This window comes from Euphorbia lathyris, chromosome 1 (assembly GCF_963576675.1).
Source record: "Euphorbia lathyris chromosome 1, ddEupLath1.1, whole genome shotgun sequence".
NCBI lineage: Eukaryota > Viridiplantae > Streptophyta > Magnoliopsida > Malpighiales > Euphorbiaceae > Euphorbia > Euphorbia lathyris.
The window spans coordinates 11,766,090-11,792,021 of record NC_088910.1 but is presented as its reverse complement, the minus strand read 5'-3'; the positions used below and the strand labels follow the sequence as shown (position 1 = coordinate 11,792,021).

Below are 25,932 nucleotides of genomic sequence, written 5' to 3'. Positions count from 1 at the left end.
CTTCGCTAATATTAAAACTGTATATCCCGATCTTTGTCGTTTTATTTTTTTTAAGACGTATACAATACATCTTCCGCATTTAACTTACTTTTTTACAACCGAGTGATCAATTTATTATATTTTGCGCAAATTCAATAGGCTAACTGAATATTTTATGCAATTTGAATGGACTATCGAGACACTTTGAAAATTCAAGAGGCTAATCAAGCTTTTTGGACAAATTCAGGGATATTAAGCCTTTATTTTTCTTTCTTTTTTACGTTTACACGTATTTGATCTGTTATTAATGAGTGGTAACAAGACGCAATGGTGGAGTGGATATAACGAGATTACTGATTGCATAAAATGCTTCATTAATAATGGCCCGGTTTGGTAAAGAGCGTTTTGGGATAAAAAGAGCGGTTTTGACCAACTTTAGAGGTTTGACCACTGAAACCGCTAATTGGAGTGTTTGGTGGAGAGAGGTTTGGGAGAGAGTTTTGGGATGAAAACGCTAATTTAGATTAAGCTCTTAAAAGGAGCTTTTTCAATTAGCGTTTTGCAATATTAAAATTAATGGACTTCTTTAACCCTAATAGATAGACTTCCTCTTCTCCTGCGCCAAAATTAATGCCCTTATTCGTCTTTTTGCACAAACCGCTATTATCAATCAGCTAATTTTTACCAAACAGGTCTACACAAACAACTAGTCAAATCAGCTAATGTAATCAGCTACTAATTCCCAGACAGGGCCAATAACTAAACATTATTCAAACTTCTAATATTATTTAAAAAATAAAATTCAAATTACAAATATCATATGTATAGTTATATTTATATCATTTACCACATTAATTTTTTTTTTTACCTTATCCCTCATTTAAAAATGCCATTGTCTAATCCTAACCTAACTATAAAAAGACTTCTCGATTTATTTTTACTTTGCTCATTAGGATTCCTAAAACCATTAGAAAAACGAATTCCATGTCCGATTAGATTACTCTCTGATGAGTCTCTCTATATAAACATTATTTTTCCATTGTTTATTTCTTCTCTGATTCTCTAATTTAGCTGCCATGGAGTTACCCACCAATTCAATTCCGATCGACACTCTCTCTCTTTCCCTCACTAATCTTTCCTTTTCCGACCAAAGTCCGTCGGGAACTCAAGAATCTGTGTTCAACAATTCAAACCCTCCCGCACTTCCGTTGTACCCTCATCAATCCATCTGGGCTTCAGTTCCAGGCAATAATGATCAAATCTTTACAGGTTTAAACAATGAAATTCCGGCAATTTCAAATTCTGAAGAAGCAACGGTAGAAGACTTTACTTTCTTGAGTTTTGCAATGACTCCTGAAGGCTCGATACAGCTTCAGGAAATTATAATAATGGCCGGAGATTCAACTGTGAGTCGAGTAGTCGAAATCATTACTTCAAAGATTTCCAGAATTCCCCTGATTTACTATCTGATGATTGATCCGTACGGCTTCCATGTCTGTTCCAAGCTGTTTGATGTCTGCAACAAACTTCAATTGGGGTTTCTGGTGGAGAACATAGCGAAATACGACGAAATTTTTGTCGGTGTAGCGATGAGTTTACACGGGGCGAAATTGATGAAGAAGTTGATCAAATTGCTTAAAGGATCATCTTACAGTTCTATGATTGTTTACAGAATGTCGGTTTCGTTTAACCTGATAATGAGGAATAAAGCCGGATCGTATGTCGTAAATTGCTGCCTGGATTGCCTTGATATCAATCAGAACACACCACTTTATGAATCAGGAATTTCAGAATGTCTTGTTTTGGCAACTCATGTAGTAGGATGTGTTTCTTTGAATTACATGATTGATAAAATCCAAGGGTTTCATAGGCAACAACTTCTCGAATTGGTCGCGAAAAACGCGGTGTTTCTTTCGCAGGATCCTTCGGGGAACCATGTTGTGCAGAAGGTTTTAGGGCTCGAAAATCCGACATTTACTGTGCTAATAGCGTTGATGCTTCGAGGTCATTACGTGAAGCTATCGACGCAGAAATGGGGCAGCCATGTCGTCGAGAAGTGCTTGAAATCGGAGGCGGGGATGGAATACGGAGTGGAGGATTTCTTGAATTGTAACAGTAATCAATTGTTGCAGATTGCTAAAGATCAGTTTGGTAATTATGTGATTCAAACAGCATTGAAATTGAGCAAGCAACGAAACTTTTCGCTTTATCGGAGACTTGTCGGAGGCATCCAATCGAATATCGGTGTCCTCCGGTTCGGTTACGGGAGGAACATCTATAATCTGATCATGAGTGAGATACATTATAGCAATGGAGTTTGATACTATATTAGTTTCTGTTTTTTTTATATGTATTTATCCTGAAGGATGTTTTATTCATTATTGTCGTGTTACGTTATTTTTTAGGGCTTTTTACATGAATATCATAATTGACTACAAAATTACAACTAAATCATATCATCAAACTTAATTCTCAATATGTCCTTTTTTTCTATATATACCAAACTAATATGTTTTTACACCTAATTTAAAAAGTTTAAACCCCAATTCATAAATCTCAGACTCCTGATAATATATTCTAGACCCGTAATTTATAAACTTTAATCTTTAAAAATAATGATTTTATTAGTTTGACATAATTAAAAATTATGATTTAACATAATTGTAAATAGTTTTTCAAAAATGAATTTCTATGTAAATTTTCCTATTTTTTAATTAACTTGAAACCGATACAAAAATTTGCCTCAGATTGTGGTTGAAATACTCATCCGAAATCAATGAGAATATCAAACACTACAATAATAGAAAATATTTAAGATAGAATTATATATATATATTAATATCCTTAAAAAAAATAAAAATTTACCAACAAAATATGCTAATAAAATAACATTAATATCCTTAAAAAATAAAATTTGATATTTTTAGGTATTTTATTTTAGTTTTGGTTAGTTAATAATTTATTTAAAATTTTAAAAAAATTAAATAAAATTCAATGGCCAATTTTTATTTTTTAAAGGGGCCGTTTAAAATCATTTGGGCAGTTAAAAATCGATAAACCAATTTATGTCACTCGACTTAAGAAAATCGGGACGATATTTTAAAAATCTCCTCCTATATGCCACTTAGGCAGATTTTTGAACATTGATTGTTTTTTTTTTTTGACAACGAACATTGATTGTTATCTCAAAAAAAAAAAAAAACATTGATTGTTAAAGAGAGGGAAAATACATATTGTGGTAATAACTCAATAACCGTCGAAATACGAAAATTTGTGCAAAAACCTCATGAAAAATTACTAATCTAATCGATTTAATAATTGACAAGTGAAAACTAAATAAATATAAGCAATGTTCAAATCTAGATAGGGTTAATTACAAAAATGAATCAAATGGAGGTCCATTTACATATTTAACTCATTTACTCAACCTACTACATATCTAGACTGATTTTATGTGACTTTTCTATAATACCCTCAATATTTACGCGCGGCTGTCTTCCTCCCGTCTGACTTCGCAGAGGTTAGCATATGCGAACCCTGCGAAGCTAAATATGCGAAGCCTGCGAAGCTAAATATGCGAAGCCTGCGAAGCTAATGTTTGGTTTAGTTGATGATTTTAGTTAGCATATGCGAAGTCTGCGAAGCTAATGTTTGGTTTAGTTGATGATTTTAGTTAGCATATGCGAAGCCTGCGAAGCTAATGTTTGGTTTAGTTGATGATTTTAATTAGCATATGAGAAGCCTGCGAAGCCTGCGACGCGAATGTTTGGTTTAGTTGATGATTTTAGTTAGCACATGCGAAGTCTGGATGTGTTTTTAACAAAATTTGCTAAGTGGTATATAACAAAAGAAATGGCAAACAACAACGGATTCTAACATTATTTAACAAAAAAATCAGAACATAAATGAATACACCAACAATAATTCAGTGAGATTTATAGAATTAGGCATTTTCTCTGCGTTTCCCAATCTTCTGCCTCACGGAACGAGGTTGTCGTTCGCTCTAAAATCGCCCTCTTTATCTGTTGTTCGCCTTCTTCCTCATCTTTTTTCTCACTGTTCACCTTCTTCTACCGTCTGTTCGCATTCTTCTTCTTTTTTGCTCTCACTGTTCACCTTCTCTCAACGTTGTTCGCCCTAAAATCGCCCTCTCGTTTTTCCTCTTCCGCCGTTCGCTTCCCTTTTCTCTCACTGGAGTAGGAGTTGCTGGAGAACGCCGTCAAACAACAACGGATTTTGCAGGTTAGATCCCTGTGGAAGGAGGAGGAGCCATTTTGGGTGAAGAGGAAACCGTAAGGAAGAGGAAGATGAAAGATTGGGGGTATTATGGGAAAGTCACACAAAAACAGTCTAGATATGTAATAGATTGAGTAAATGGGTTAAATATGTAAATGGGCTTCCCATCTGACCTAGTTTTGTAATTTTCCCATCTAGATATTAACATTTGTTTATAAGTAATTTTTTCTTAATTCTAACTCAACACTTAATATTTAACTTTGGAATTTAAGCTTGTTAGGGGAAATTACCATCCTAACATGCATATACGTATAATCTTTACTGGGTAAATTACACTCACGACCACTGATTAAGCTTCAATTCTTAACAGTATAGTCACTGAACTTTACATTTCTTAACACCGGTGGCGACTCAACGTCTCAAAATGACTGTTGATGGTCTATAAATAATAAATTCGAAGAGTTAATGATATTTTAAGGAACTTTAATTATTGAAAATTTTCGTTTCGGGGTCATTTAGGTGTTGTTTGGTTAGCAGAGATGGTGAATTTTTAGAGAAAGAGCTCCAAAAAAGGTGATTTTGAAAAATAAAACATGTGGTTTTATGGTAAATGTCGTTCTGAACAACTTTAATTCTTGAATATTTTTATTTTGAGGTCGTTAATTGTTATTTTGATGAGTTTGTTAAAGTTTAATGGTCATCGGTGTTAAAAAGTGTAAAGTTCAGTAGTCATACGGTTAAGAATTGAAGTTCAGTGGCCACAATGTTAAAATTGTAAAGTTCAGTGGGCACAGGTGTAATTTACCCAATCTTTTACTGGATGAAAGCAACTAATATGAAAAAATCTATTATTGGCCTACAACAGACTTGCTAACCGTTTTAAACAAATTAAGCTGACCAATAGGTGAATAAGCAAGTGGAGGTATTAAGCCAATGTTTTATTGATACGGATTCGTGACGATAGAGTTTATTTTGATCTTAAATCAATAAAATAAGTTTTTCACGAGCTTAACTAGTAAGAGTTCATCCCGATATAGGTTAGAAACTTTCTTCCAAAAGGAATTTTGTTTTTTATCCTTACAAAACTTGTTTCTCCATCCCGATATAAAAGTTGTTTATCTTTATAAAACTTGGGGCTTAAATACCTCTCCTAATTTAAATGACAAAAGACCCCTAAACCTTTTCTAGGGTTACAAACTCTATTTACAAACTAGGGGTAAGATGGGAAAAAAAGAAACTTAATGGTAAAATAGTAAATAGATTAAAACAGGATTGTGGCAGGCTTGTTTCATTGGTGTCAAAGGAAGTCTACACGGTATATGATCGCCATGTGGCTAACAAAACTAGATTGTAAATCAAAAAAAGTATGGGCAATGTCCTTGGCGGCTCTTCAACTAGCGTCACATGACACGTTAAGAAGGTCACACACCGTGTGAATTCATGCAAAAGTTCCAGGAGCTTCAACAAGCTAGCCACATGACGTGTGGTCCTTCAACCATCACCTCCCTCCTTCAGTACCACGCTCACACGACGTGTGGCTTATGTGACATGTAGTGTAAGCTCTTCCTCAGTCTTGACTTGGACTTCTCAGGGAGATGCCCTCGTCATTTATCATTTAATATGATAGATTTATGTACTCATGGTCCTTCAAATCTATACTTATTTATAATCCTCGAACTTCAAAATCGAATATTCAAGTCTATAAACTTTACACTTAACTAATATAATGATCATTTTTACCATTGACCAACATGGTCACTCTAATAACAAGTAACTCTTCATGTAGCTGGTGAAAATTATATTCTAAGCAATTTTTAATTCTTGAATATTTTCGTTTTAGGATTATTTAGGTGTTGTTTGGTTAATACATAAAAAATGGTTGTTTAGAGAAAAAAAAAACTTTGAAAACCGTGATTTGGAAAATAAAAAAAACCACAGTTTGTTGACAGATGTAGTTCTATACAATTTTAATTCTTCGACTTTTTTTATTTTGATGTCATTATCGCTTATTTTGACTTGATCAACGGTAAAAAAAGAAAAACATTATATCAATAAAAAATACTAGGCTTAAAGCATTATTTGGCCTCTGACCTATCCAGAATTTTGTCATTTGGTCTCTGGCCTATTATTTGGTCACATTTGGCTCATGATCTATCCCAATTAGTGAAATTTCACCCAATTTGTATAGATACTTAATGGAATCGTTGTCTCATTGACAAGCAACGATATTTTGACACTTAAATTTGACACGTGATATTTGTTAAAGTTTTTTTTTTTGCCATATTATATGGGAATAATTAATTAGATTAAAAAAGAAAAAAATAAAAAAAAACAAATCATAAACTTAAATCTACTAAATCGTTACTTATCAATGAGATAACGATTCAGTTAAGTTTTAATACAAACAGGATAAAAGTTCATTAATTGGGATAGATCAGAAGCAAAATATGACCAAATAATATAGTCAAATGACAAAATTTTGAATTGATTAGAGGCAAAATAGTGATTTAAGCCAAAATACTACTAAAAAATTTGCCGGATTTTTTCTTCAAAAATCTTTTAGGGATTTTAATAATTTTATTATTAAAAAAATCTAATTTTAAAGTTTTTTTTCGAAAAGATCTAATTTTAAATACCACAATAAAAGTAAATATATAATGAGATATATGATTGGCTGTGATTCGTTGGAATTACTGAATTTGAGTCCTGATTGACGTGGTAGAGAAGATGATGGATTGGAGTGATTGTCGCGTCTTTTACGTTGCCAACGACGTCGTTTGATACTTTGCGGAATAAAAAAAGAAAACAAATGGCTTCGCCCGGTCTCGAACCGGGGACCTTCAGTGTGTTAGACTGACGTGATAACCAACTACACCACGAAACCTTGATGTCTTATAATAACAAATAACATGATATAACAGATATGTTTTTGCAAACAAATTAGCTTCCCATGACTCGAATCAGAGACCTTGTATTAGATTGACATGATAAATACTTACACCAATTAGTATATTTTTGAAAGGGGTTGTTATATCCGCCACCATTTCCCACCCTTAGTCCTGTGAAATGATGAAACTGCCTTTATTGTTTCAGTCTTTGTAAAAAATTATTTTTTTTTCTTTACGGAACACGGGCGTGTGGCTATCACGCCTCACCACGTGGTGAATTTTGGCTTTATTTTTATTTATTTGAACTTTATTTTTCAATAATTATAAAATTATCATTATTTATTTATTTATTTTTGAGACTCAAACAACTTAATTTCTCAATTTATTTTAGAATGTTTTAATTTATTTGAACTTTATTTTTAATAATTATAAAATTACCATTATTAATTAATTTATTTATTTTCATAACATTTCTGAACTCATTTTTATTGTGTGTTTTCTATTAAAAAATTAATTTCTTATTTTTAAGACTCAGACAACTTAATTTCTAAATTAAATTTTAATTTATGAAAAATATAAAAAATTTAGAGTTAAAAATAAAAAATGTAAAAATGTTATAACTTTTTAGAAACTATCATTAAAACTAATAAAAAATTAAATAACTCCTTTACACGTTGAATACTTTTAATTGTTTAGAGAACACACAAAAATAATTGTATTTTAACACGTTAGAGGCTAAAAAAAATTTATCAGTTCTAACAGATTGGACTTTGAAAAATTACCCCACCATCGGTCTAAACAAATCTAAATTTCTACTACTGTTTGGTGCGATGAATTTTGGCTTTATAATCCTCCATTATGCTTAGCTATTCATCTTGTTTGGACATGGATACAAGCGCGGCTGGTTTCCAAGTAGGGCTTCTCTTTATGGCAAAAAGCATCGTTAGGTCCCTAATTTTTTATTTTTTAATTCATTAACCCCTTGATCTTTTAGTTAGATATATTAAGTTCTTGATCTTTTATTTTTAGTTTCATTAAGTTCTTGATGACCAAAAAACATCATGTTGAACATAAAATTCGGACAACATACTGCTATTCATTGCACCTATATTCGAAATTTGTATTTTTTTTCACTGTTTGAAAGCAGTTTTAGATGTGTAATGTCGCTATCGGAAAACTGTAAAAACTTTAATTCAAACTGTGAAAAGTGTTTTTTTAATAATTTCAAATACAGATGAAGTTATTAACGCCTTTTTAACAGAATTAGATGTTCACAACTTACTAATTTCGTTATCAATGGCTTAATGAGACCAAAAATAAAAGATTAGAGGCTTAATATATCCAAATAAAAAAATTAATGGCTTAATAAACAAAAAAAATGAAAGACAGGGGTTTAAATGGTGCATTTTGCCTATCTTTATTGGCATAAAGGAAAGCAAAAGTAATCAATTTGTTTTTTTTTTTTTTTTGATAACACAAAAGTAATCAATTTGTTAGGTAAAGATGTTTTTCTTTTCAAGGTTTCATCATTTATGAAAACCATATAATATATCAATTATTGCTCCTAATTAAAAGATTAGCCTTTAATATATTCATTTAAAACAAAACATATATCTTTCAATTAAAAAATAAAATAAAATATAAATATAGAGACATAAATTCCTACATAAATTCCAATTAGGATCATTACAAAATCCATGAAGATAATAAAAGAAATTATAAAAAATAAAAGAAAAATCTAAAATTAAATAATTATAAAAATTAAATTTCACTATTTTTTTTAATCTGGAAATAAGTTTCATATATAAATGGAATTGACATCCAACGTTTGACAGCCAATCAGGCACTACAGTTGATAAAAAATCGCTAGCATTGGAACAGGCCTGCCTAGCTACCAGATGTGCAGCCCTATTCGCTAAACGAGGAATAAAAAATAATTTAAAAAAAGGATTGGATCGCAAAATAGCTTGACAATCTTGAACAAACGATCCAAATTCTGAGATATATTGTTTGCATGAATGAATCGCTTCAACAACTAGCTTAGCATCAGATTCAAATTCCACATTCATGTACCTCATAGAAGCTAGCGAAATAAGGCTCGTGCGTAATGCAAGCACCTCAATAACTCGTGACTCTTTTATACATGGAATGAAACTGCTGCTGCAGAAAAGGAACTCACCCGCATCATCCCTGATTACCGCGCCCATCCCATTCATTAAAATAATTTTATAAATTCATGAAAAATAATTCAATTTTCATCATTAAAATCCTCTTTGAACAAATAAATATAAATAAATTCTATTGAAATCCCATAAATTTAATATTCTTATTACATATAAAAAAACATAAATGAATGCTTTTCCTTAATTAATTATTTAATATTCAAATTTTGAATAATATTTTTACATAGAAATATAAAGTTTTTACATATTCTTGTAATATTCGTAGTGAATATTATGTTTTTTTATCGCTTAAACCTTTTATATATTAAATAAATAAGAAAAACTGAATTTTGAGAAATAAACTAAATTATATTGACCAAGGTTGTAAAAAACGTTATTCGCTAGTCGGGTGGACGGAGTCCTTGAGGATTAATCGGGGATTAATCAGATTTGTATTTTTGTATTTTTTATTTATTAATTAACAAATTGTTATATAAATTCGATTAAAATATATATTATACTATCTAAGAAAATAATACTATAAAATTATTTAATATAAAAAAAACACATATTTACAATATATCTTTAAAAATGTAAAAACATCAATATTTCAACAATATAATTGAACAACTTTAAAGTGAATTACAATAAAGCAAAAATAAATTCAAAATAAAAAAAATACATTTTTTCATCATCATTTAGCCAGCGGCTAGTCGGTTTACGCGGCATTGAGACGGTTTAGGCGAAGTCTGGTCGGCTAAAAATCGCTTTGGGGACAGAAAAACGTTTAGAGGGACTAATCAGAGAAAACTGGAGCGGATTTTCGATTTCAAACGCCTAAACCGTAGGGATGGCAACGGGTACCCTACCCGCGGGTACCCGACACTACCCGATTCTAATGGGACTACCCGTACCCTGTATAAAAGGGTATGGGATGGGTATGGGATCAAAACCATTACCCGTTAGGGTAATGGGACGGGTATGGGAATACCCCCCAGGGTACCCGGTACCCGTTATAATTTTTTTATATATTAATAAATATCATTGTTTTTTAGATGTAGGACGTGAGATTTGAACCCCAAACTTTTGTTTTTCAACTATTGAGTGATACCACTAATCTAATTTATTCTTATTAATTAAGGTTCAACGTGTTCAATTTTTAAATGGATGATTTATTAAATTTATACTTTGTTAAATTTGTAATATTTTTGTTTCATTTATTGATTCTTAATGGGTAAGGGTAAACGCAGGTACCCGCGAATTAAATGGGACAGGTATGGGATGCAAAAGGTATACCTGTTAGGGTAATGGAAATGGTACGTGTAATTACAAAATAAAAGGGTAAGAGTTTGGGATTGGCATTACCCACGGGTACCCTACCCGTTGCCATCCCTACTGAACCGGGCCCAAACGGTCGAGACCGACTTGGTTTTGAATAGTGATTTTTTTTTTCTATATTATTCCAAAAAATCAGGATTGAATGTAGCAAACAATGAAACATGAGGCCACTCATCATAACACTTTATGCTAAAATAAATACAAAGTATATACCTTAATTCCATTCCATTTTCAGTCTTCACCAAGACTACTAGTAACGTCTCCGTCGCTATCAAAGCTGAACAGCCGCTTCTCCGACCACCAGATTTTTGTTGGCCCCACATCCTCTAATTCATATTGTTCATATTTGTCATTTTTTAATTATTTTGAACACATTGAGACATGATATATCATTAGATTAAATTAATTCAATTAATGATAAGATATTATTAGATAAATCTTCCTATTGAAAATTATGATAAAGTGAAACTCGTCATAAAGATTTTTATACGTGAAGCGATAGATTCAAAACAGCCCTAATACTTAGATGGTAAAAAATAGGGTAATTAATTTATTAGTTTCTATATTTTTTTTTTTTTTGATAAAACACACTGTTTAGTCTATGTATTTTCAAAAACACATGGTAAGGTTCTTAATTTGTTTCTCAGTGAATTGTTTAGTCATTCCATTTGTTTGTTAGATTTTTACCGTTTATGACTTCAGAAATTACTAAATTAGCCTTTACTATTTACCTTCAAACTTCAAAAGAGGAAATTCAATTTAGAAGAAGAAGCTATTTGTATGGAGAACAAAAAAAAGAACAGGCCTAATGCTTACGAATTTGAACGATTAAGAAGAAAATCAAGAAGAAGAACACTCAAAGTTGATTTCAGATGCATTAGAGTTTAAAGGAACGGAAAATAAAGGAAAAGAAGAACGCAAATCCAAATTGACTAACATAATCTTCATGAGAGTCTAACGGCAGGAACTAAACAGTTCACCGAGAAAAACGTTAGGGACTAAACAGTTCAGCGAAAAAAACGTTAGGAACTTCACCGCGTGCTTTTGAAAATACAGGGACTAAACAGTATGTTTTGTCAAAATATAGGGACTAATAAATTACTTACCCTAAAAAATATCTTGAGGTCTCTAATCTTTAATTGTTTGGTGCATTAAGTCTTCGATTTTTCATTTAGACATATCGAGCCCTTGATCTTTCATATATAGGTGTATTAGGCCCTTCCGTAAATCAATTTATATATGAGTGTATTAAGGGCATGTTTGATTCAACTGTTAGCTAATAGATGTTGTTGTTGATGTTAGTTGTTTGCGGTTGTAGTAAACTGTTTGTTATTAGCTGTTTAATTATTAGTGTTTAGTAAAATTATACTGAACTGTTGTTGTTAGTATTTAAAATATCTAATATGGACATGTTTTAAATTAATCAATAAATAAATTATAAAATAAAAAATGTATTATAAAAAATTAATAAAAATAATTTAAATAAAAAATTTATGGAACGCAATAAAACCTTGTTTTTCGATAATTATGTCCTAAAAATAAAAATAATGTTCAAAAGGAAACACATTTTGTGGAAATAAGAAGGATAATTTTATCAATAACATGTAATTACAAATAATTGTTCATGAAAAGCTCTCAAATGCTGCAGTGTCCAAAGAAAATGCTAAACGATGTGGTTATATAAACCTAACCAAACAGGCTCTTAATACATCCATATAAATTGATTTACGAAAGAGTCTAATACACTCATATATGAAAGATCAAGAGTTCAATGTGTCTAAATGAAAGATCGAGGGCTTAATGCATCAAACAATGAAAGATTAGGTGCTCAATGTGTCTAAATAAAAGATCAAGGGTTTAATGCACCAAACAATAAAACATCAGGGACCTTAAGATGCTTTTTGCCTACTTAAGATTTAATAAAATTATATCTGAAAGTCTATTTAAAATGGTTGTCTAAAGTTATTTATGCTTGAGCAAATTTGATATATATATATATATAAACTAATAGCAATGTGAACTTTTTCTTAACAATAAAGATTTTTTTTGTTGGGACAATTTTATTCGAAGATATTATCATTTCCTTATGTAAATATGTTTATGGAATTAAATTTAGTATAATATGAAAATCCGTGCACATAATGTATTATGATTTTTAATATTTTTTTAATAAAAAACAGTTATTATATTAAACCCGAATCCAAATCCTTACATAATGTAGAACAAAAAAACTAGGAACATCTAAAAATGATAAAAATTAGCATAAGAATGAGCATTACGGGGCCAATAAATGAGCCGCTTCATTCGGTAATCTTGGGACAAAAGCCACGGTATAATCCGGACGAGAAACAAGACATTCCTTAATATCATCAAGAACGCCTCCGACTTCAGTAATATTCCGCTCCCTTCTCTTTAAACCTTCCACCACATTCTTCGCATCCACTTCAAAATCCACGTTTCTGTACCCGAGATCACGAGCCCAATCAATTGCACACCTCAACGCCATCGCCTCTGCTAACTTAGCATTAGCAATGCCCTGCTGAAACGTGCACAAACCCCTTATAAAGTTCCCCCGATAATCTCGAATAATCGCTCCCGAACCCACTACTGCAACCGACGACGGGATAGCAGCATCTGAATTGCATTTCAGATGACCAACGCTCGGTGCCGTCCACCCACTACGATCCGCCCCATTCCGTCCAATCCGTGGATTCTGCCTACCTGCATCCGCATCCCTTACACGCTTCCATTCTCCCAAAAATCGCAGCGCTTCCTCAACTGTAGAAGACGAAGATTTCCTGGTGCCATTCCATACCAAAGTTCCAAATTTCCCATAGTACCATAGCAGCTCAACAACGCCAATCATCCCCTTCATTCGCACAACAGTCCAGTAACTACTCCTCAACCCACTCAAACTCCTCTCCCGGTGCACTAATACCCGTAAAAGACTAGCAGTCACGCGCAAAACTCACACCCACTAAATAGAAGCCATATGTGCTCGATATCATTACCACACATCAGACAATGTATAGGGATTGCAATCCGTCTATCCGCCAATCTCAACCACGTGGGTAATAATTTTGCGCAAAACCTCCATAAAAATATTTTAACTTTTGGCGGAACTTCTAATGCCCATAATCTCCTCCAACCATTGCCATATCTCGCCCCCTCCTGATGCCGAGCCAACAGTTTGTACCTAGATTTAACGGAATACAAGTCGCTCTTTGTAAAGTGCCATAACAACCTGTCAGAACCACCACCGAGAGGGACAATCATCTGCAGAATCTTTACCGCATCAGCAGGAGAAAACCAATCCCGAATTCTCTGCTGATTCTATAACCGGGAGCCAGGAATGAATAAATCATCCACCTTAGCAGACCGCACGCCGTCTCTATAAACTGAAGTGACACACCTGGATCTATCATCAATCACCCAAGGGTCTTTCCAAACCGATATCATCTCCCCACTTCCAATTCTCCATCTGATTCCTCAATTCAAAACCTCTATCGAACTCCATACGCTCCTCCAAACAAAACTAGGATTAGTGTCTAATTTGGACGAAAGGAAAGATCCATTCGGAAAATATTTAGCTTTGAGGATCTTGCTTACCAACGTATGAGGTTTATCCAAAAATTTCCAACCATGCTTACCCAAAAGTGCCAAATTATATTCTCTCATGGTCCGATATCCCAATCCTCCTTCTTCCTTAGGTAGACATAGTCTATCCAAACTACAGCAATGAATTTTCCATTCCTCATTCTCCTTCGTACCCCACCAAAAGGAATTCATCATCCTCTCCAATTCAACCCCAATGGATTTAGGAAGTAAAAAGGTGCTCATACAAAATGTTGGCAATGCTTGAGCCACCGCTTTCAGTAACACATCCTTCCCAGCTGCAGATAGAAAACGAAATGTCTAGTTTCTAAACCGCTTAAATAGTCTATCTTTCAGGAATCCAAATTTCTGTTTTTTCAACCTACCAATTAATGAAGGCAAACCCAAATACTTTCCAGAAATTCCCAGTAACTTGCAACAAGCTCCTCTAACTTGCTCGTTAACGTTTGCACTAAAACACACACCCGATTTTCGCAATTAATAGCCTGCCCGGAACATTGCTCATAATTTTTCAAAATCTCCATCAATTTTGTGCACTCTTGCTTAGTAGCACTATAGAAAAGGAAGCTATCATCAGCAAAAAAAAAAAAGATGAGATACACTAGGTGCCCCAGAGCAAATTTTACAGCCTGTTAACTCTCCTTCAGCTTCTGCTTGTGCAATTAATCTTGATAAAACCTCAGCACACATGATAAATAAATATGGGGATAACGAGTCCCCCTGTCTCAGACCCCTCTCAGGAGCAACGGGTCCAATTAATTCTCCATTCACAGCAACTGAGAACGAGACCGTGGTTACACACAACATTATCCACTCCACCCACCTCTCATGAAAGCCCATACTTTCCATAACCCATCTTAAAAAACCCCAATCCACCCTATCGTATGCTTTACTCATATCGATTTTCACAGCCACTTCACTCTTAATTCCCATTTGCTTACGTTTCATATAATGTAACATTTCAAACGCATTCTGTACACTATCAAGCAGGGATCGACCTGGTACGGAGGCAGATTGAGTCTGTGAAATCACCTTTGGTAAAATGCCCTTCATTCTACTGGCCAAAACCTTAGCAATTAGCTTATACAGCACGTTACATAAGGATATAGGTCGAAGCTCCGCCATCTGCTTTGGGTTTTCACATTTAAGAATCAAAGTTATAACAATATCATTTAACCCATTTGGGAACTCACATCTTTCCAACCAACCAATACATGCATTAAACACATCGTCACCAATATCTTCCCAAAAATGCTGGAAAAAACCCGGGCTAAAACCGTCCGGGCCCGGGGATTTATCCGGATGCATTTGCATTATAGGGGCTTTGAACTCATCCACCGTAAAAGGTCGAATAAGATCCCCATTCATCCTATTCGAAACTAACATCGGAACCACCTCAACCGACGCATAATCAACACCATGTGCTGCTTTTTTTATCATGTTAATGAGCTGCCTATTGGGCCATTAGACTCTTCATCAGAGTCGACCTCCTTCAGTAGAGGTCTTAGGTTCTATGACTGTATTGCATGGCTATGTTGGATTTCTATTGAGGGGGGAGCTAGAGCTGGTAATCAAAGGGTTTACCATCTCTTTTATCGACGTATAGGTTGACTGTTGATCCGCCATGCTTAACACATTTACAGTGGGAAAGATGACTTTTCAAAATGAGAAGAGAAGTCGTGCATTCCTCCATACTCACCGCACCAAAATAATAATGTTATGAGATTTTCGAGTAATGTCTTCTACTCCTGCATCGGGAACGGTCCTTGTGGATACTTTGGTGGTCAAGTTAGTGGATGAAATAAAGTAGTGCAATTGACCAAATAAAAGTACCAAAGAGAGATCCTGGAACCCTTCACCAATGGTGCAATTCATCCATTTATAAGGATTCAGTAACGGGCTTCGTGACTGATGTGTCTTTGGGCAGATGGCCTAATGAGCTTGACTTGAGCTGGGCTAACCCTTTGGATGATGGCGGAGGTGGGCTTGCTAGCTTTTATATGTTTGTGGGTCCACTTCTCTCATCAGTGTTGATGCAAATAATTTTAATTAAGATATAAAAATTAAAAAGAAAGACTTTTTCATAGAAAGTACAAATTAGTCATTTTAATAGTGTAATTAAAGTTGCATTAGTCTTGATGAAAAATCGTAAACGACATATAAAAAATAAAAGAGGGAGTATATGCCGAACAACTAAGTGGACAACACCAATCACTAAATTTAGAAATAAAAGAGACTAAAATGTCTTTGTTAACAGAAGGTGACTACCAAACTCAGATAAACCTTGACGATTGGAAGCCAAACCATTGACCTCTGGCGGAGCCAGGAATTTAAATTTGGGGAGGGGCTAATTTTAGCCGTGGAGTTAAGGGTAAATTTTTAAAGTCCAGTCCATGAGGGCTGGGCAAAAATTTTTTAGCCTCCAACGCTTTAAAACTTTAAAAATGTTATCATTTTTTAGAAACTAGCATTTAACTAATAGAAAATTAAAACTCTTTTCACGTTGGAAACTTTTAATATTTTAACGAACACACCGTATGCGTTAAAACTGTAAAAATGTTATAATTTTTTAGAAACTAGCATTGAATTAATAAAAATTTGTTAAATATGTTTACTCTTTTCATGTTGGACATTTTTAATATTTTAGCAAACACACCATCGTTTTAGTGTGTTTGCTAAAACATTAAAAGTATCTGACGGTGTGATTGCTAAAAATGTCCAGCGTAAAAATAGTAAATATATTTAATTTTCTATTAGTTCAATGCTAGTTTCTAAAAAATTATAAGATTTTTACAGTTTTTATTTTTAAATTTTTTATATTTTTCATAATTTAAGATTTAATTTAAAAACTAAGTTATTTGAATCTCAAAAATAATAAATTAATTTTTTTAATGATAAAGACATAATAAAAATGAATTCAAAAGTGTTATCAAAATAAAGAGTCTATTTAAATTAATAAAAATGGTAACATGTTTTTATAATTATTGAAAAAAATAAAGTTAAAATAAATAAAAAATTCTAAAATAAAATGAGATTAGGGGAAGTTGAACCTAGGATCTCTTGAATATGAGTATACATCTTTAACCATCTCATCCACCTTTAAACATCAAAATAATACTACATAGAATTAATCTATACTAATTTTAGGGGGGGCTACCGGGACAAAACGATAAATACTCAAGGGCAGAGCCGGTGGCCGGGGGGCTCCGGCCCCCCCGAGCCCTGGGTTGGCTCCGCCCTTGCCTCCAACTTCTCATCCATCTCAAAAACAACATGAGACAAGTTAAGAGAAATGATCCAAAGGAGACTCTTCCTAGATGTAAAGACTTCAATAATTTTGAGATCGTGCAATCCATGCACAATCGAGATGCAAACATGCCATGAAAGCTCCAGAAACACCACGTACTACCATCAGAAGTCCACATAAATTGGAAACACCAGAATTGAGGGAGTATTTTTACATTTTCATTTTATATCATGAAATAACATATTTTAAAACTCCATTACATGAGAAACTAAATAAATATATAAGGGATAATACACATTTCACTCTTTAAACTAAGCTTTCAAAGTTAATTAAAATCTTAAACTATTAAAATTATTAAATAGATCTCTAAATTAATAAAAAATCAGCAATCATGTTCCTATTCTAAATAAAAATCATCAATTGAGGTCTTATTAAAAATCATTCGATTGAACAGTTTGAGATTCTCTTCTATAAACTTATTTTGAACTAACACAAAAATTATTACAGCTTATATTAAATATTCACTGTTTATGATTTTAGGATAGAATGAAGACTCAATTGATGATTTTTACTTAGTCAATGAACTTGATTGATGATTTTGATAATTTAAGATCCTAATTGACTTTAAAACTTTAGTTTGAGGATAAAAATAGTTGAAGTGCATAAATAAATAGTAGCCTTTATAAAATAAAATAAAATAAATAGTAGCCTGAATTATTTTTAATTAAAAAACGATTCCATTACAGTTGTTCATGGTTTCTTAATATTTCACCAAAAATAAAAGATAAAAATCTCAATTAAATTTAAAAAGAAGAAGAAGAAGAAACAATTTGACAATATTCACCGGCCCCTCTCCATTTCTCTATCGGATGCAATAATAAATCGGCATCGTTATCCTCTCTCGGATAGGGCTTCTCTTAGCATTTTTCAATTCAATAACCTTTATGTAGGAATAATTATTTGTATCCATTCACTCTGTAAATCTTCCTGAATGAAACCCTAGAAGTTTCAATGTTGAGGGTTTTTGAGTATTCGTTTTGTGTTATAGATTGGATTCAATTTTCTTTTGGATTTTTTTCTTTAAATTTTTTGTAGTTGTAGAATTAGTGCTAAAAAGAGCTTGTAGATATGGAGGGATTTGATGTCGGGGGTGGTATTGAGGAGGCTGCCAAAGCTGGCGATCTAAAGCAAATTGGAGATAGTTCTGCAGGTTTTTATTTTCTTATTATCGTTCATGTTTTTGTTCGTTTTAGCTGGATCCGTACTATCCATTTTGGAATTTTGGAGATCTAATTTTGTTGATTTTATTGTTTGGTTCCTCAAAATAGACTAGATATGGATTTAAGTGATTGTACTTAACTGGTCAACGTTAATGGTGGATTAAGTTTAATGTATACAGACTTTTCTTTGGTTATTTTAAGATCCAACTCGTTTTAATATTTTATCGTTTTAATTGAATAGTAATATCTGCTGAAGGATAATGGCTTCAAACGCTTTTACTTGCTTTTATGAGACTGCATCCGTTTTATATGATCGATTTTGCTCTATGAGTGATTTTTACTTTTTCTAAATGAGTAGTAGGTCTCTGTATTGTTTAATAACTCTGGTGTTAATTGTAATATTGTACAAGTAGTTATGTTCTTTGAGTTTATAGTCTTTTCAGTTGAATTGTTTCATTGCACAGAGAAGCCTATGTTCGATGCATCTCAATATGCCTTTTTTGGTAAAGATCTTGTTGGGGAGGTTGAGTTAGGAGGATTGGACGATGAAGAAGAAGATGTGCCCGCTGCTGATTTTGATGAAGAGGAGTTTGTCTTTAGAAGACAAGAGGTTACACTCTGATCTTGATTTGTGAATTTTCTGTCCTGTTTTGAATTGTTTTAGTTTATGTCTTGATGAGATTAACTTGGAGGATCATAATTAACCAGAGATGTGAAAGGAAATCAAAGAACAGGAGTTCATCGTTATGAACTTATAAAAGATGTTTGTTCCTGATCCACATTCCCCAATAATACTATAGTAAATATTCCTTGAAGTAGTTGCTTAAAGCATGAGCTATTCTTCTCTGTTTCTGTTCCTACTGTGATTTTGGTTACTGATTTGAAACAAACCCTTGTTCTGGATGGTGGATTGAGGAGAGAGATCTACGATGTGGCTGGCTGCATCTTAAATGTTCAAATTTTGTAATTAGCTTCACTTCTTTAGAAATTTAGTTGAATTTGTGCTGTTCGTCAAAGTTGAGTCCTGCCTCAGTATTTCTACTTTCTATAGCATTATTACAATTATGTAGGCCTGGCATGTATGAATGAGATTTATGATTGTACCTTTTTTTTGGGCTATAAGAGAGTAGCAGATACATTTGAGGACCATTTTCCTATGGGCTTATTTAAGTGGCTATTTGACATCTTTAGAAGTACTATTATATGCGTGTATATATATATATATATATGCAATTTTTAATAAAGCAGATGTCAGAGACAGCCTAAAAGAAAATGGATCTGGATGTTTACAAAATAAGGAATATACTGTTCAAGTCATGTGTTGGTGGAATTTACATGATTTAGTTAGAAGTTTAGATAAAGGGTGCATAATTTGATCTTACTCATTTTTTATCCTTTCTACAATAGAAGATAAGTTAATTACTTGCAATTAATATACCGTATATCCAGTAAGTTCGCGAAAACAAGTAGTAGAACCTCATTGCATCCTATTACATTCTCATGAGTTAACAAACTCTACATAGAATCAATTTTAAGCTTCAGATCCCAGTTATGTAAAACCATTCTTTCAGGTTTAAATTTTTGGTTCACAATATTCAAGTTATAGGAATCTCCATTCTTGCTGCTAAGAACTAACTGTTCTTTCTTATTTGTGTAGGGTGGGTTTGCAAGATCTCTGTCTGATGTTGATGATCTTGCTAGTACTTTTTCAAAGGTTAGTTTATTACTTGGTATTTGCTGATTCTTAAAAAAAAAAAAAAACATTCCAAAGATAACATGTAATTGTTTTTGGCTTTTGCTACCATTAAGTGCATACTTCAACACGCTTTTCCAATGCAAGCTTTATAGTGTGTATTTGGTTTCCTTCTGCTTTCATAAATTTCGACTTTGGCTGTCTGGAAGCTCAAATTACCTCTTCAGTGTTGTAGAAGAGGTTTTCCTCATACAAGTTCTGTACTAATATATTTGCAAAACTTTTACATCATTTATCAAAAAAAGGGAAATTTTAAATTAAATAAGAACAAGTGGCATGATCAGCTTATGACAGTTACGTTGTTAATCACTTAGTGTGCATGTGCCATTATATACTGAATTCTTTATTACTGCCTTTTTTCCCGTTACAGTTGAACAAGGTTGTCAGTGGACCTTGGAGTGGAGGAGTGATTGGTGATAGGGGATCCAGAGAAAGTGAGTTTGAGAATTCCCTAATGCATTTATGTTAATCTAAAATTTGAAAGTTCTTAAAAAAAAAAATTCAGCAATCTTTATGAAGTTTTAAGTGATGTTTTAGTGAATGCTATGCTTTTTAATTGGTCTCTTTATCATGTCATGGTGGCTTTTAGAGTACATCAGTGGGCAATTATCGGGTTGAGGTTGCATATGGGTAGAATTTTTTTTGTTAAATACATTTAAACTTATCAATTGTTCTCCTGGGCACTGTATTACATTCTGTTCTTCTGCATGGAGTAGAGATCTAAACGCAAGCAAAGCACCCCTGCCTTCATGGTGAATATCATATGCATTAAACACTATGTATGATGCAGTCTTTTATTGGGTAAAGTTTACGGCAGAAAAGTTTTGGTCAGATGTTGTTTAGTTGTTTTATTCATGATTTAAGATTTAAGTTTTACCTATGGGGGTAATATAGAATCCTGTAGCTTCTAGCATATTAAAGCGTGCCATAGTCATTTTTCTTTTGGGTTTGCTTAGTTCTAAATGGCAAACTCTATAATTCTTAGTACTGAGGCACTTTGAAATCTGAATATGTTCCATTCAGTTTTATTCATTTATTAGGACCCACTGATGTAATTGATTGCTGCAAGTAAAATAAACCACTAAGTTGCCTGACTACAGCTGTAGATATGCTCTTTTGAATATACAGGGTAATCAAAGCATGTCTATATATGCTATTTTCAAGTGTTACCTTTCATAATTCTATTACTGTAGTCAAATTTTAGATGCATCAATCCTCCATCATAGTCGTTTGATTTTCTTAGTTATGCTCAATGATGGGAGCCTAAGTATGCATTTTTATTCCAGGTTCATCTGCTGCTGAATGGGCACAGGTAGACGATTATCCTAACTGGTTTGATCAACAGCAGCCCTTTGACCCTGAAGGCGATCTGGATGGCAAAAGGTGGTCCTCACAGCCATATTCTTCGTCTGCTCGCCTTTCAGAATTAAGGTCTTTGTACAGAACATCTTCATACCCAGAGCAGCAACAGCATCAATACTTCTCAAGTGAACCAATTCCTGTGCCAAAGTCTTCTTATATTTCATATCCTCCCCCTGGTGGTCAATCTCCTCAGGCTTCACCAAATCATAGTCATCTAAATATTCCATATCATGGCGGTGGGCCCCAAACGGCAATATCTTTACCAAATCTCTCTCCGTTTTCAAGTCCCCAGCTTCAATTGCCAGGCTTGCATCATGGATCACCACATTTTAGTGGAAATGCATCACAATTTTCTTCTGGTCTATCTGGAAATAGCCGGCCACCTGACCAATGGGTTAACCATACAGGCCTATATCATGGAGATCATCCAAACCGTTTGAACAATATTTTGCAGCAGCAGCAACTACCTCATCAAAATGGTTTGATGCATCCACAGTTGTTGCATCAACTGCAGTCACATCAGCATAGACTACACCATCCCCCTGGTCAGCCATCATTAGGCCATTTATCAGGAATGCAGTCGCAATTGTTTAATCCTCATCTTTCTCCATCCCCACCGATGATGAATAGGTTTGAAGCAGTGCTTGGTCTAGGCGATATGAGAGATCAAAGACCAAAGTCAGCTCAGAAAGGTAGACAAAATATGCGGTATTCTCAACAGGGCTTTGATACCAATGGACAGAGTATCTGGCCTCAGTTCAGATCTAAGCATATGACAGCTGATGAAATTGAGAGTATTCTCAGAATGCAGTTGGCTGCAACGCACAGTAATGATCCGTATGTGGATGATTATTATCACCAGGCTTGCCTTTCAAAAAAGTCTGCTGGGGCTAAGCTCAAACATCATTTCTGCCCCACTCATTTGAGGGAACTTCCTCCTAGAGCACGGCCTAATAATGAGCCACATGCTTATCTTCAGGTTGATGCTCTAGGAAGAGCTGCCTTTTCTTCAATTCGAAGACCTCGTCCACTTCTTGAGGTTGACCCACCAACCTCGTCTATTACTGGTGGCTCTGATCAGAAAGTTACTGAGAAGCCCCTTGAACAGGAACCAATGCTTGCAGCTAGAGTGGCAATTGAAGATGGTCTTTGCCTTCTTCTTGATGTAGATGATATTGACCGTTTTGTAGAATTCAATCAGCTTCAAGATGGTGGAGCCCAATTGAGACGTAGGAGGCATGTCTTGTTGGAGGGGCTTGCAGCCTCTCTGCAGTTGGTTGATCCACTTGGGAAGACAGGACATACAGTTGGACTTGCTCCAAAGGATGATCTTGTGTTTTTACGGATAGTATCACTTTCCAAGGGCCGAAAGCTGCTTGCTAGGTACCTTCAGCTTCTTTCTCCTGGGAGTGACCTTATGCGGATTGTTTGCATGGCTATTTTTCGTCATTTGAGGTTTTTGTTTGGAGGCCTCCCCTCTGATTCTGGAGCCGCAGAAAGTACTAATAACCTTGCTAGGGTTGTCTCATTTTGTGCCCGACGCATGGACCTTGGTTCGCTCAGTGCTTGTCTTGCAGCAGTAGTTTGTTCCTCTGAGCAGCCCCCCCTTCGACCCTTAGGAAACACTACTGGAAATGGGGCTTCTATCATTTTAATGTCTGTCTTGGAGAGGGCAACCGAATTGTTGAGTGAAATTCAAGATGCTAGCAACTATAATGTGACAAATCGGGCACTTTGGAAGGCCTCGTTTGATGAGTTTTTTGGTCTACTTGTGAAGTATTGCATCAACAAATACGATAGCATTATGCAGTCTACTTTGCCAGATCCAGCTGAAGCTATCAAGAGGGAATTACCTATGGAGCTCTTACGTGCCAGTGTTCCCCACACTAATGATTTCCAAAAGAAGATGTTATACGATCTTTCTCAAAGATCCTTGAGTGTTCAAGATGCTGGTAATAGTCGAATGAATACCTAATCGGTACTGAGTTAATATGAGCAACTTGAAAATGCTATGTTACTCGATAACCCATGAGCCCAAGTCGATGCAGTCTTGGACAGAGCAAGTGTAACAAATTGTTGGACAATCGATGTTCTGGGGTATTTGTTTCTATGCTGCTGTGCTTGTGCACCATCGCTTAGTTAGGAGTACGTGGTGTAAATGAAGCAGAAGCTTCGGAGCATTGCAAGTCAGTTTTTAATGCTTTCGGGTTTTAGTTTTCAAGTTTGTATTCGGTCATTTTCACACAACTTTGCACAACTGCTGTGAAAAAAACATGCAACTCAGCTGCCTTATATGTTGGTAGAACTCTCTTCGGGTTTTTCTTTTACTTCGGGCTGGGTTGTCAAATTATGTTCATCTTTTCTTTAAGAGAGGGCTTGTTTTTGATGCTCTGTTGTTAAATTCTCAAATTGCTCTAAGGGCTGGGGATAGCATGTACAGTACAGTATTGGGTGAATAGATTTCCTACTTTCCTGTCATATTTTCTTTCCAAGGAGAGGTGGGATGTGGAGAAGTTTTACAGTGGATCGGGTGGAACGGACAAAAACAATTGGTGTAAAGAAAAACAATTATACGATTGTCAGATTGTCATGTTTTCGTTGGCACATTGGTAAGGTTTAATAGACCGGGTTTGGGGCAGGACGCCAAATTCATGGTCTGTATTTGTTCATGAAATTGAACATTGTAAACAATTATTTTTCTTTTATTTTTTTTGTAAAATTTATCACTAGCTTGGCTGGTTCTACTCGTGAATCTATCCGTTATCAAGCTATTGTGTGTTGTATGCTTTTTTTTTCATCTAAATAGTAGATATAAAGTGTTCCGTTAGAATTAAAAAGTAATTGCTTTTGGTATTCGGATTTGAACGTTATACTTATTTAGTTTTTACTGGTCAATTACACAAATCTGCATTTTTTTCCCTCTTTCACAATATAGCTGTATGAGAAAAAATAACAACTCCATGAATAATGATAATACCTATTGCTTATCTGGTTGCGATTAAGGGTGTCAAATAGATGTAAGTAGGTTGCGTTTGTGGTCTGTCGATTGTAACCCAATTCAATAAGTTACGTGTTATAGCCGATAAAATTGAACTGGTGTTGTTTTCGTGTCTTGTTTAAGATGAAATGGAAAAATACAAAAAAAAAAAAAAATACTAACAATTTTAAATATTCATATCACTCTAATTCCGACTAATACAAAATTTTGATCCAAAACTTGAGTGTTTATAGATTGCATGTAATATTACTATCGGTTAAAAGTATTACAGGATGATATAGTAGTCTTAAATATTTTCGTTGATTTCGGATTAGTACGCCAACCACAGTTGAGACAAATTTTTGTATCGGTTTTTGGTAAATTAAAAAATAAACAATTATTTATTAGCATGAGATTAACCTACTAAATTCGTATTGGACCAAAAGCTATAAGGACATCTAAACATTAAATGAACCACTTTTTAAAAGTAAAACATAGGTAACCTATTCGAGTGGAAACCCGAGACTAATCCTAACCAGATTGGCACCAGCTCATAAAACCCGAAAGGGACCAAATTTATTAAGCCGTTTAATGAATAAAACATCCTTCAAGATAATACATACCACAGCCATAAAAACGAAAACAGAAACTACAATATTCAGAAACTAACATAGTATCAAATCCCATTGCTATAATGTATCTCACTCATGATCAGATTATAGATGTTCTTCCCGTAACCGAACCGAAGGGGGCTGAGATTCGTTTGGATGCGTTCGACAAGTCTCCGATAAAGCGACACTTTTCGTTGCTTGCTCAATTTCAATGCTGTTTGAATCACATAATTACCAAACTGATCTTTAGCAATCTGCAAGAATTGATTACTGCTACAGTGCAAGAAATCCTCCCCTCCGTATTCCATACCCGCCTCCGATTTCAAGCACTTCTCGACGACATGGCTGCTCCATTTCTGCATCGATAGCTTCACGTAATGACCTCGAAGCATGGACACTATTAGCGTAGTAAAGGTCGGATTTTCGAGCTCTAAAACCTTCTGCACAACATGGTTCCCTGAAGGATCCAGTGAAAGGAACGCGGCGTTTTTCGCGACCAATTCGAGAAGTTGTTGCCTATGAAACCCTTGGATTTTATCAATCA

The 25,932-nt window shown here is 34.2% G+C and overlaps 1 protein-coding gene and 1 non-coding gene across 3 annotated transcripts; one reads left to right on the top strand and one right to left on the bottom strand.

The window, feature by feature from the left end:
• Nucleotides 1–7,025: 7,025 nt before the first annotated feature.
• TRNAV-AAC (transfer RNA valine (anticodon AAC)) lies at nucleotides 7,026–7,099 on the bottom strand. The gene has a single exon. It is a non-coding gene; the product is annotated as a tRNA-Val (tRNA).
• An 11,159-nt stretch (nucleotides 7,100–18,258) lies between these two features.
• Nucleotides 18,259–24,641, top strand: LOC136221795 (protein PAT1 homolog). 2 transcript variants are annotated; one of them, XM_066009224.1, is made up of 5 exons: nucleotides 18,259–18,675; nucleotides 19,129–19,295; nucleotides 20,343–20,399; nucleotides 20,809–20,872; nucleotides 21,725–24,641. In XM_066009224.1, exons 1-5 carry the CDS (start codon nucleotides 18,594–18,596, stop codon nucleotides 23,773–23,775), a joined length of 2,421 nt encoding a protein of 806 aa, XP_065865296.1. In that variant the 5' UTR covers nucleotides 18,259–18,593; the 3' UTR covers nucleotides 23,776–24,641. The 2 variants fall into 2 exon arrangements, with proteins under 2 accessions (XP_065865296.1, XP_065865301.1); XM_066009229.1 differs by having other exon boundaries at nucleotides 18,260–18,675; nucleotides 19,150–19,295.
• The last annotated feature ends 1,291 nt before the right edge of the window (nucleotides 24,642–25,932 follow it).

Excerpts from the sequence above, each read along its gene's own strand:
- LOC136221795 (XM_066009224.1), top strand. The coding sequence starts at position 18,594 with ATGGAGGGATTTGATGTCGGGGGTGGTATTGAGGAGGCTGCCAAAGCT. Across the intron at positions 18,676-19,128 it reads AATTGGAGATAGTTCTGCAG|TTGAATTGTTTCATTGCACA; the intron begins GTTTTTATTTTC and ends TAGTCTTTTCAG. Across the intron at positions 20,873-21,724 it reads TGATAGGGGATCCAGAGAAA|GTTCATCTGCTGCTGAATGG; the intron begins GTGAGTTTGAGA and ends TTTTTATTCCAG.